The 13,079-nt window shown below is 40.8% G+C and overlaps 1 protein-coding gene across 1 annotated transcript in view; it reads right to left on the bottom strand.

The window, feature by feature from the left end:
• Positions 1-5,779: 5,779 nt before the first annotated feature.
• MND1 (meiotic nuclear divisions 1) overlaps positions 5,780-13,079 on the bottom strand; it is a 44,099-nt gene continuing 36,799 nt past the window's right edge. Inside the window, exons 8-9 of the mRNA XM_086747663.1 lie at positions 7,659-7,703; positions 5,780-5,992 (exon numbers count right to left, since the gene is read on the bottom strand). Of these exons, the coding sequence (XP_086603789.1) occupies positions 5,886-5,992; positions 7,659-7,703 (152 nt within the window). The 3' untranslated portion in view covers positions 5,780-5,885. The remainder of the gene's footprint in view (positions 5,993-7,658; positions 7,704-13,079) is intronic.

Raw genomic sequence — 13,079 nt, 5'->3', positions numbered from 1 at the left:
TATAGTTTATTATGATGATTAATTGATGTCCATGCAAAAAATTAATCAAAAAGCATTTCTGCCACTGGGAGTATGACTTTGACCAAGTACAGTGTAACGGGTGAAAAAAAATTAATCTGACTCAATAGCCAATTAATTTTTCTGAGAAACTGAAAACAAGATATGAAAGATCTGAGTTTTATCTTCCTTCAAAAATCCTCCAGAATGCTAGGATCTGCCAGAGGCTATTTTATATGGCTAGTAATGGTAATGCAAGAAAACAGGATGTGATTGACTTTTTTCCTCTCCTCCCTTTTTTTCTTAACAGAAAAGGGAAGGGGGGAAAAAAATATTATTTTTTTTCCCACTGTAGACAGCAGAAATGAGATAAAACCCGCATTTTTGCACCTCAGCATAAAAATGTGATCTCCAGATTGCCACCGAGGTGCAGCCTGAAGGCAGGTGACACGAACAAAGGTGGCCAGGGAAAGAAGTGGATCCCTGTAAAACACGGCTTCGGTATGCAGGTGGTAATTCAGGCCCTTTTCACTTCAAACACAACTTCTTCCTCCACTGGCTTCCTCTAGGAGCTATAATTTTTGTCAGCTTTTCCTTTCGAGCTTCAGTAGCAGCACAGTTGAAGTCCATCACCTCACCTGAAAAAAGGCGCCCCTCGGACCGGTTATAGGATTTACTTTAGAGCTGGTTGCCAATAGACCAGTAAGGAGTTTTAAAACAGAAGGATGGACTATTTTTTAAAATTAAGTCTTTCATGTGGAAAGGCTATTTGTTTCTCAGAGTAACTTGGGTCTTCATCAAACAACTGGAAACAGAAAATTGCCCAGCAGGTTTTGCTTGAAAGCCTATTTTTATAAATACTTTACCAGGAATGTTTTTTTCCAAAAGGAAAATTTTTCTGACTAGGTCAGGTGAAATAATGACTGGATGATCAAATTATGCATAGTATAAAAACTGTTCATTCATTTGTGAGGCATTATAAAGCTTCTGAAGTGACCCTGAAAAGTTCAGTGCTGCTTGTGGTGGTGTTCACAGACGTTTTTGCCCTCTGATCTTCTTGACATGCAACCTTCTGCACATACAGTTTAAAGAAGCAAGTCTAATGTATAGATGCGTGCCTTCCTATATGCCTGTGCACTGGAAGGTGCGTGCACTGACAGGCGCGTCAGCAAGAGGAGTAAGACAGACAACTGTCTGTACAGACTGCAGTGTGTCGCTCGTCCGGCCTACGTAGCAGATCTGAAAGGGAAACAAACGACAGTGGAGGGATGGAAGAGAAAGCACAAAAGGGAAGAGAAAGGCTGTCGCTGCTGGGAAGGCAGATCCTTTCAGCACAAGAATATTTACACAAGCATTGTATCTGGATGGCAGCTAACTGCAAACGGGAAGAATCCAGCTACCTGTGTGACACTGAGGATTAGCCAAGGATTTCAGCTTTTGAAGCCACCAGACATGCGCACTTCTGGGGTGCGCCAATTCTCTAGAGCAGACAAGACATCTAATCACTGTCTCAGCAAAGCCTTGTGTAAATCTACAGTGCCACAAACTCCCAGACTAAAAATCATAGCTTTGTGAGCAGCAGAAGTAACAAAGTCTGGCTGCCACGAGACCAGTTTCCTAGATCCCTGTTCCTTCCCACTGAAATGATGCACACACCGCCCCATCTCAGCCCCAGCAGTGCTGCCAGACCCTCACATAAACTCTGCCACCAGCAGGCACCAAATGCTCCCAGCTCTTTTACAGCCATCTTTGACATTTTTCCTTCCTCCTCCCACCTCCAGCATGCTCTACCTCCTCTCAGGTCCCTAAACTGGCAGGTGGGAAAGGGAAAGCCTGTATTTATCAGGCAGGCAGCCAAGCAGAACAGATAAATCACGAGCTCGCACCGCAGCCCCTCAGACTAAATTTGGCTGAAATCCACTGTGAAATTTAAGAACACTGGGAGGGAAAAGGAGGAGAGAAATGACAGAAATCTTAATCATACAAAGCTCACCTCTACAAGGAACAAGGTGAAGATAAGCACCAGCCAGATCATCTGACTAGTGGAAATACGCCTGGGTGACAGGAGGACTCTGTAAGGAGCTCTTGCACCGAACTTCTTAGTCACCACCACAGGTTGGGTTTCTTTTCCCATCATTCTCCCAGTAAGTTTCAGTTCCAGCTTTGCCACTTGGTCACAGCATCACTGTGCTGTTGGCTTCAGAGCCTGGATTTTCCCTTTTAAATCACGTAGGTTACTACGCCCCCAAAAAGCAATGACATTTCAGAGGATGCATTAATGAAAGGTTTAGCAACTGAATTACATCAAAACCTAAAACCTTGTGACTGATAACATTTTAATGCTCTGCAATTACCACAAAAGGTGCCCTAGAGTTCATGCTTGGTGTTGTACAGAGCATGCGGATGGCTAGTTAAAAGCTGAGAGCAGACAGAGTCAGCAAATGTTCTTTAAACCAGTAAGGTTTCTAAGTAGATCAGGTACAAACAAGTATTTTCTCCTGTGTCTAGGCTTGCTTCACAGTGGCTCATCAACATCTCAGCCTGGTACTGTGCTGGTAAACCCCTCACATGATTATTTTGAAAAGCCTGATCTGATACTGCTCCTGTCAGAGCTTCAGACTCTGCTAAAAACAATTGCCTTTGATTTTCACACTTTGCCCTCGTAGCTGCTTTAGTAATAAACCTGAATTGTGGTAAGGGCCTGACCTCCTGACTTAGCTGTAACAGTTGAAAATATTTACCTTACATGGGCAAAAATCCTACACAGCAGAGGGGGAAAAAAAAAAAAAAAAGAAAGAGGAAGACATATACATAATATAGCTGTGACATAACCACAAGAGTGACAGCAGAAGTGAGCATTTAAACCCCACCATTTTCATGTTAGAGCGTTTAGAAATATCCCAGATTCTACCTCAGGAAAACTCTGAAGAAAACAAATTGGGACACAAGATCGGATTGATTGTTTTCATTTTTGTTACAGGCTAATAGCCAAAAACATCTCAGGAGAAAGAAAATAATTTTAACTGGTACTGACTTTTAACTCAGCAGAAAACAAAAGTCTCAGCTTCTCTTAAAAATTAAAGTGAACACACACCTCAAACCACATAATCGTACATGGTTTCACACTGTGGGATTTAGCAGCCTGTTGCATATCTTTTTAAGAAGAACAGCTTCCAAAAGTAAGGAGATGCAGTAGCCTGTAAGTGTCTTGGAATATTCAACACATGTCTCTTTTTGTCTCAGAAGGGATCTGGATTTGCTTTTCCTGTGAAAGTCACCTACACTAAAAATGCAGAATCACAAGAAAGGTAGCACAAAATAAATCAGTTCCACTAGAGGAATAAGCATCGGTTTCTGATAATGCGCCAGCTTCTCTCTGCCTCTCTTTCGCTGAGAAACTTCTGTTCTGGCTGTCCCAAATTGTGTCCTTACATGAGGAGACACATTCTCCCACCAGGCTTACCAACCAACACCAGAAGTAGAAGACAGGAGCAGAAAATAGAGTACAACTTCATGTCTGTGTTCTAGTCTATATCTGTAAAGCAAAACCAAAACTCTACAGCAGATTATCTTGCTAGGAAATCCTTGCGCTTGAACTACTTAAGTTTTGTGTCCAAAGCATGAGGGCTGTGTTTGACATTTTAAAGGTATTGCTCATGCCGGCTGGCTGCAGCATCTCTAAGCAAGCCTACCTCAAGTACAGTTATTTAGTTGCTATTTATTGTATTTAATGGTTTTATTGCAGTCCATAATGCTTTCACCCTACAAACAGGAAGCCACAATATTGCAGCTAAACTTTCATAGCTGGTCATCTTCATTTCCTTCTTGAATTTGGAAAGTAGCCAAAGCAGTAAAAATCAGTAAGCCCTCATCCTGACAGACACCTGTAGCACTAACCGCTACAGGCCATAGATTACCTGTGACTCCTTGGTTCAGCCATGTGAAACTGATTCTAAGAGGTAAAAACCATCAATAAGTTCACGTGCTCAACGCTCCTTCATATGAACAAGCCTTTTGTGTCGTCATCATCATCTCTTGTGTGTAGCAGATACAGGCTCTCAATTGCAGATGTGCCAAGGAGCTTCTGACACCTGTCAGGTGGGACAGAATAGATTCACAGGAAAAAACAGACTTTTAGGGGGAAGAAAAAAGTCACCTGAGAGAGATATTCTGCAAAGAACAGAAAAAGCTCTTTCTTCTGTGTTTCACAATACAGAACCCAAGAGTAAGAACAACCACCCGAGCTACACGTCCATGAATACTTTGGTTTGGCACCATCACTTAGCTTTGGTGGATGGCACTCCATGTATGGGGCAAAAGCCAGGCCTGTTAAGAAACACTGCGTGCAGCTCAATCCTACCTACTTGCATTAAGCTTTTACCAGTTAGCAGCTGGTAAGCTGTTACTCAGTTTGTAACACATTGTGTGTTAAACATCGGATATATTAGGAATAAAGTGTTTCCAAACACATAAAAGAAAACATTTCCATTGCAATTGTAAGCACAGCGACATTTTACTATGTGCCAGGCATCACGTATATTTTCCTTTAGGCAACAGATAGCTTGCTATGCTACCTCTGTAAAAGGAAAATCTTCCACTTGGTTATCTTCCCAATAACTTCACTGTCTTCATAGACATGGGATGACAATAGCCAGGGGCACACCTAAAATCGTTGGATTTTAACATGCACTGAACTGCTCGGAAATATTTTAATTGGAAAGGTCACAGGAGACAGACTTCCAAGCTTTTCTCCAGCTAAATGTCATATTTTCAGCGATGCTCTCATCAGAGGTTACATAAAAGATAGACACTTTTCAGTGATACATGCATCTACCTTGCAGCAGGCTTGCCTGCCTCCTAAAGGTAAAACTTAAATCCTCCCGGCTCGTACAGCGGAAACGCAGTCTTGCAATCCATAGCTGTGGGAGGTAGGAGACCAGTCTGTACTCTCCACCCCTCTTTTTGTAGCCACACACCGATCAGAGCGGGAAACCAGAAGCTGATACAAAATGAAGTGTCTGTGAAATTCCACCAAACAAAAATGAGACATTCTGAAATTTGTTATTGTTTTGGTAGGCTGCCTTTTTAGCCTGAAATTGAAAAATGTGCATAAACACAAAGATGCTAGGTTTTGAACAGCAAATTGATTTTAGTCTCTCACATCCCAGATTAGAATCCTAAATCTTGGTGCACTGTGGTGCGAAGGGATGGATGGGTGCTCTTTGCTCCCTCTCCTATGCAGTAACAATCTTGACCAGAAAAGCTTTCTCAGTGTCAAATCCAGCACATTTGCTGGAAAAGATTTAGCTCCGATGAATTAGTGTTTTCCAACAACAAATAAAATTTTGTCACTAAACTTAGAAGCAATTCTAGCAACACAGTAAAGAACAACTTGATATCTGACCTCAGCCTTTCTACTCACATCCTTAACCGTCTCTGTGCTTTCAGTTAATGGATTGTGCCTCTTTTCTATTTCATTGTCAAGATGAAGGAAGAATTAATTCTATTCCATTTTGTCCCTTGCTATTTCCCCTCCGAAGTCTTCAACATGTTTAAACATAAAACCCTGGAGTTTCTAGCTCTTAGTACTACTCCCAGTTAAGCAAAAGAAGAGTAAAAACCAGTCTCAGGATTTTGTGATAATTATTCCCCATAACCCTTGTCCATTCTTAGTCTGTCTCTCAGAAGTAATCAAGAGATTTACTGTCCAGAGTACAAGGGGAAAAAAGGAAATTCAATGATTATTTTTAGAATTTTATTAACTTTAACAAAAACTGCAAATTAAAGGGTGGTCAGTTGCTCGGAGAGGGTTCAGATACACATTTAAATGCCAACTGAGAATATTTAACAAACTATTTACAACTGTGTCAGCCATCAACTGCTGAACACTAATCAATGTAATCAAAATCTTCTGGGATTCCAAAACTTTTGTCAATTCTGCTCTCTTCAAATCCAAATTTACGTTTGGCCCAGGACTTTATTGAAAAGATGTTATCTGTAAACAGAATAAAAAACATTCAGTTTTGAATATTTAGGAAAGCATGAATTATAGTCTTGGCTACAACAAAACCTTTCCATTTGCATTATCTCTGTCTATATGAAAAAGGTTCATAGTTGGAAACATCACTATTAAGTAGATTTAGAACAAAAAATGGGGGGTTTTTGTTAATGACATCCTTTTATTCAGTACTAAGTAAAATATCTTCTTTCTTGGAGGTTACTTTTATCTTTTCTTGCTCCTCTTCTATGAGAAGACTGAAAGCTACAAACAGTATAAGGCTGCTATAGTGCGATGAGGCAAGTGTGAATATGCAGAGTAAGTATTTTATAGGTACTTTTTCGAACTAGACACCTACTGTGTGACTGTCTGCAACTGCGAAAATCAGATTCAAATTAACTGTAAGGTCCGTTCTAGTCCTGTGTATGTTTGTTCAGATAATGTACATTTTATTTGAAAGTTAAAAAAAAAAGACATTCAAGTAGCTTTATTTTAGTCAGCACTTCTCTTTTAGCATCACACTAATATTATTTTAGCATATACCTTCTCTTCAGTTTACCATCATTTTCACTGCGTCATTCCTAGCACCCATAAATCGCAGCATTCCATAAGACAGGAAGTGTTCTCTGTGTCTGCACACCTTATAACTATTTCCTTTTCTTTAACCATCAGACATTTGGTTTTAAAACTGTCTCTTCAAAAGACAAATGTGCTACAGCATATAACCTAATTGTCTAATTAAATAGCAAAGTACTTTCTACAGGCTGAGGCATAGTTTCTTTAACTCTCTCAACACCTAGAGAACAACAGTCTGTCATCAACAGTAGAAAGTCCTGACAACAGTACTCCTAGAAGTTATTTTCAAATACGTAACTTTATTTCCCAATATGCAGTAAAGAACCCAGTGCAAATGAAGATATAAAATAATAACAGTTGAAGGACTATGACAAGGATATCCTGTTGCGCTTGGCATAACCAATGATAGTGCGCAGTCCGTCAGTAGTAGATGAATTCTAAGCAAAAAATTACAAATAATATTATAATAATAATTAAATACATACAAATTGCTTGCTTTGCAAAATGGAAATATATAGCAATATAGCAAAGCTAAGCAACAACAGAAAATTGAGTTAAACTTCCATACAAATGTTATCACAGTAACCTTCCTCAAAACTGTGCAGCATTTTTCCAGCATGTCAAAGTTGAAATAGTTTGAGAAATATCTACTTCTATGGTAGCAGCAGTAAGGCTCCACAAAGCATTCCACTCTTTAGAAACAGACAAAAATTCAGAAAAGAAGAATGAAACTTTCTGAATACCTGGATATCACAATTCCCAGTCTCTATTAATGTTTTTCTCATCTGGAGAGATTTTAACTCAACCAGGAAAATGATTTGCAGGTTTTAACACAGTGTGGCAGATAGCACCAGAAGAACAATTATGTTATGCGATGTGAAGTACGTTCAGTAACTAAACTGAGAAAACATGTTTTTTTTTTTAATCATGATAATTTATAAGAAAAATGTATTTCTGCATGCTTTTATAAGTGAGGGCTATCCTACATCAAGTCCTAATCAAATTTAAAATTCTTAACAATGAGTAGATCTTTTACTGGAACGGCTCAAGTCTGAAGCTGTGTGAAGCAATATAACTGCATACACACCAGTCCATCTATTGGCTGCCTCCTTGGCTACTCTGTTCGTTTGGCCTGAAATAGAGAACAAACAAAGAAAGCATGCATCAGAGTAAAACCACATCATAATTTCAAGGCACAGAGATTAAATTTTTATTGATGTAATTTTTAGGGAACCACACAATATAAGCAAGTTATTCTACTGCTTCCAAACCCTTCTTCTGTTTTACTCTTTTTAAGGTTCCAGCAAGCACAAAGCTAAGTTAAAGAAAAACAGGAGCACAGGGACATAAAAGATACCATATGACCATTTGGGAGTTTTTAAAGTGTTTTTTAAAACAAAATAATCCTAAGGCTGGGAGCTTAATTGTCTGTACCAAGACTGGAACTAGATACACAGCCTGAAGATACTAGAGGCAACTGAGATGGGAAATATTTTATAATCCTCTCTGTACATAAGTAACCCCCCCCACAGGTATGCATGACTCTATACAGATAAGGAAAATGACAAGGGTAGCAGTCTATCACATTAATCCAAAAGTTTATCATACAGCTCTGGAAGGTCCCGGGCTTTGAGAACCCCCTCAATGAAATAAAAACAAAATAATGCTCCCGGTTATTAAACCTGGCTTCCCTCCCTTACTACTGCTCCAGATCTAAATACATAATACTAAATTACCATTACTACAAATAGCTTTTATATAGTTGCCATGAAGCAAAACAGTATTAAGAAAAACTCCTCTTAGTTGACCTTGCTCCCATTAAAATAAGTACTGAGTCAAATCAGGCAGGTTGGTTTGTAAAACGTGGGAATTTATCAGAATCATTATGGTTCTCACGCCTACGCATAACTTAAGTTATTCCCAGTTAGTCTTGTTAGTACTTGCATGGTAATACTAATTTGAATGGTCAGCATTAAATTTGCCTCCAGGGGTACTGAGAAGTGAATATATGATCAGGTATCCATTGTTAGAAAGATTATACTTCAGGCAAAATTAAATTATGTTGCAAAATCATCTGCTAGTACACAGGAAGCTAAGCGCTGATTATTCTACCCTTAGTACTTCAGTAAGTGATCTAAAAATGTTTTAATCAGAGTAAAACACTGTTTCAAAAAGCAGTGCAGTTTCTAGAAGTGGCCTACGATTAGAAAGCTTGGGTATAGCATGAATAAAAGCAAAAAAGAAAGATGGGCAAAAAACAATTATTCCTAGCTGGAAAGAGATATTCCTTATTTCTTTTGCCGACTGCTTGTTGCCACCCCCTCTTGTTCAGTTCCGTGACGGGCAGCACTGAGAACTTACTGGCAGCCAAAGGCATTTTGAACAACACCTAATGCTACATAAAGCAAGGCTGCAGAGTAAGGGCTGTCACTGGTCAAGATTTTAAACCAGTGAGCTATGATACTTCACTCAGCATTCTTCTGAAACTCTAGAGTAAAACTGGAAAGCTGTATTTGACTCCAAGTAATGAGGTTTGAAATGACAGGTGGGTGGGGTGGGAAGTAGGATTATTAAACTCCATGGATCCAGAGCTGCAAGGTGAAGCATCCTGATGGCGGGTGAGGCAGCCGAGTCCTCAGCACCCGCTAGGTCTCAACAGAAAGCTCGGCTTTGTTGGAAGCAGCTAACCAGCTGAGCCCCGTGCTTCTGCACTGCACAGCAACTTTAAGTTCCTGCAGCTTTCAGCACACAGCCCTGTGCTTACAGCCCAGTGACCACAAGGTACAGTGCACTAAAAAACAACAGTAGCAATGTGGTGCCCTGTCACCCTTCAAACATTGCTCATATATGTTAAAATATACATACGTGATCATGTGTTTTTAAAATGTGACTTCTTACCTCTGTGAAAGAAAAGCCTGAGGTGACCAACAGATAAAGGTTGGGCAACAGAGTGGTTAGAATAGCGGTGGCTGCCTATAACAGAGTTGTGGCTAGAAATGAATTCATGGTAGCAAGAGCAGGAAGCTATAATGGGGAAATCCTACAGTGGGCAGCGCCTTCAATGACTTAAATAGCAGAGAAATAACAAAAAAAAATGCAAACAAAAGAAAATGCTGAGAGTAAAAGTTATACAAATAGAATGAAGAAATATTTTAACCATGTCATTCTTTCCACACACCACCTGGGACTGATCACAGACTGGCAACAAGATGTCATGGTAGAAGCGTGGAAGGATCACAAGTGGAGGCGGAACTTCGGGATGGGGAAGGTGACATTCAAACAGTCTGGCTTGAATATCAAAGACAAAGCTGCTTCAGTCCTTCAGAGACTGGGAACAGACATCCCCCCCACTACTCTGCTGCCAGGGGGCTCAGAGCTGGGGAAACAACAGCCACTTCTAAAGCCTCAGGCACGACATCTCCAGGAAATGCATTCACAAGAGGCTGGGGCAAGTGTTTGCTGCTTGTGATTTCCCATTTACATGAGCTGGCCCACCCGCCCATGTACACGATGGCACCATAGGGATGCACGTATGGATTTATTCTGCTATACTGAAAGCTACTTAGACCATCAGGTGTACTGTATTAACAGCAACACCAGCTAGCTTGGCAAGTTGCAAGACACCCGTGTGTTCCTCGTGTCCAGCCTGAGCAAGCTCATGCAAACAAGACAGCCTGTACTGTCTCTTGTCATCAAATGAGACTGTCACAGCCACTGCTGCAGGATGGCACTGCAGTCTGCTTAACCACCAATTCCTTCAACTTAAATTTTCCCGACATGTCTTTTTTAATTTGAAGTAGGGGAAACACACATCATTCATCTCCAGAAGCTACTGTCATCAGCTCAGCTGTTGCCTCATGGCTATGGGCTGAGGATTTAGCTACGTGAAGGCAAGATTTAAGATCCTTGGAATCAAGTACAACTCTTGCCTACGATTCCACTGCAGGGTCTTGTCTGCCTGCTGTGTCCAACACCATGCCTGAAAGAGGAAGGAGAGACAGGCAATGGTAGTTATGGACCTACATCACCTGAAGACACCAGCTACATCTGCATCATCACCAGCATCTTCCAGATGCCTCCGACTCCATCACAAGAACTGACAGAAATCAAGGAATCTGCACCTTGACTACTTTCTGTAAAGCTTTTATAGTTGCTTGTTGGGACTTTTGTTGGTTGCATCTTCTGTATGTGTGTGTGCATGGAGGGTGAGGGAAAGGAGGAGCAATGAAACAGAAATCCCAGACACACTTACTTTATGTACTGATGTAACTCAAAGTCATGCTACTTCTGATTGCCTGTTTTCTAGCTCCACAGGATCACACAGCCATTGGCCTCCTGGTTTTCAGACTGCACTAAAAAAGAAAGTTTAAGATCTAAAGGAGGCAATAGCATGGGAACTTAAAAAAGGTATACACCAAAGAAGAATCAGGACACAAACTATGTTGAACTGTAAAAAGGAGACACTTTGAGAGAGTGCTGAGGGCAACTGGCTAATTGCCAAAAGCACCACAACCACTGAGTCCCAAACTCGGCTGGAGTCCTGCTGATCCTCCTGCTGACCAGAGCTGCTCTATCAGAACTTAATTTTTGGCAGCTACTAAATCATGCTCCCGTACAGAAGCTGTGCAAGAGAATGAAAGGGCCAAATGTGCAGAAGTGAGCAATACAGGAGGCAACATATGTTCCAGATGTTCTCATTACCACTACGAGACCCTAGTTATGCTCTACTTGATATCTATGCATCTGCACAAAGGCTGACAATATATACCATTGCTGTCTTGAAGCAACAGAATAATCCATTTGTTTAGGACATTACATATTTATTTAACCAAGTTTTGTGACAATGCATCAATAGACTTTCCTGCTCCCATGCCTGCAGGATACGAGTCGTTCACTTGGCTGAGGCACGCACCTGTATCCTCCACTGACCAATTTCAGGCACACTTGGCATTCTCTAAGCAGAAAAATGAAAGCTTGCGTTTTCTCTCCTGAACTGAACAAAAGCAACCACTGTGAGCACAGCAACGCAAGGCCCAGGAGCACCATGGCTTGTTAGCAAAACACACCTGGAAGTAATGCCTTAAACAGTGAAAGGCTAAGGGTCAAAGAGTTAGTTTTGACCAGTCCTCATGGAAATCTCTTCTTCCCTCAACCCCAGCTATCTCTGGAGAACTGCAGGCAACTCAAAAAGCCCAAATTCTGGGAACTGAAGTATTGTCCTAAGCGTTGTGATTGTCCTTATCACAGGGACAATCCCCTGTATCCCTTTAGAGGAAAGCAAAGGTAGAGAAAGGAAGGTCCAGCAGCAAATGCCTAAAAACAAAGTGAGGGAGGGTTGGAAATGTGTTTTTTAATGCAGGCAAGTGACCTGCAGGGATTCAGAAGCAGACCAGGAGACAGAGCTAACAAAAGAGTGTATGGACAGCTGTAGGAGGTGCAATAAGAAGCCTTATAAAGCAAATGGACAGCACTTGGTCAGAAGTGAAGGCCAGCAGCACAAAACATTAATACAGCAATGTTTCTGAAGAAATCTGGACTGGCAACATATATTGGCTGAAACCTTAGCACAGCGAGGCCACATTGTTTCTGATCTGATTCGGGAAGCCCTACAGTCCTTCTCAGCATCCTGCAGAACTACAGCCTGCTCTTTCTTCTCTTCTTTCCTCCTTCCCCAGATTTGCTCACTTTTTTCCTGGAAGGAGGGGTGGTGGGAATTAAAGGTCCTATTTGCATTCCAAAATTGAATGGCCAAAAACTGTTGAAGCCTCAAATATTTCCACAGAAGGGGAAGACCACTACATGCCTCATCACCACAATATATTTACTCCAGGAGACTAAGTTAGTCCTTCTGACAGACTTCAGACACTTCCACGGGTGAAAAACAAATGAGATAACAACAACCATCACCATCTCCTCACAAACATTCTCCAAATCTACTTTCAGGTTCTTTCTAAAAGCTTTTTTAAGTCCTGCACATATCATTAAAGGAATACGAAGGAAGCAGTCACTGAATAGTATTCCAAATCGGACTGTAAAGGTAACATATTCCAGCTCCAGTAGCTATACTAAGAAAATCTCAACAGCCAGAACCAGCTGACAACCACCTATAGACTTGGAAATGAAGAAAGAGCTGTAGCTTGCTCTCCTCTCCTACCTTCTTCTCTGACATCTTCAGGATAATTTTAATGATTATTTTAAGTAATGTTTTTATGTGTAAACAAAATTTTCAGGTCCAGAAACCTCTATGTCTACAGAATGACAAAAGATAGTTATATTTATAAAACTAGCACAGTTTGGTGCCAATTTTGACTTACCACAACTAATGCCACAAGAAAACCATGGATTTCCTGATTTAAAAGGCGCGCGACTGCAGAGGGAAGTAGCACCTTTTCAAGGAGACAGTCATTCATCAACTTGTGGGACTGTTAGCAAATACATGCAAAATACAACTGCAATCTTCAGCATGTGGGCAAGGGAGTAATTTTACAGTGTGAGCCGCAATTCTTCT

Source organism: Chlamydotis macqueenii, chromosome 4, assembly GCF_036417535.1.
Source record: "Chlamydotis macqueenii isolate bChlMac1 chromosome 4, bChlMac1.mat, whole genome shotgun sequence".
Classification (NCBI taxonomy): Eukaryota; Metazoa; Chordata; class Aves; order Otidiformes; family Otididae; genus Chlamydotis; species Chlamydotis macqueenii.
Note: the sequence above shows the minus strand (reverse complement) of the source record. Positions and strands in the feature narration are given on the sequence as shown.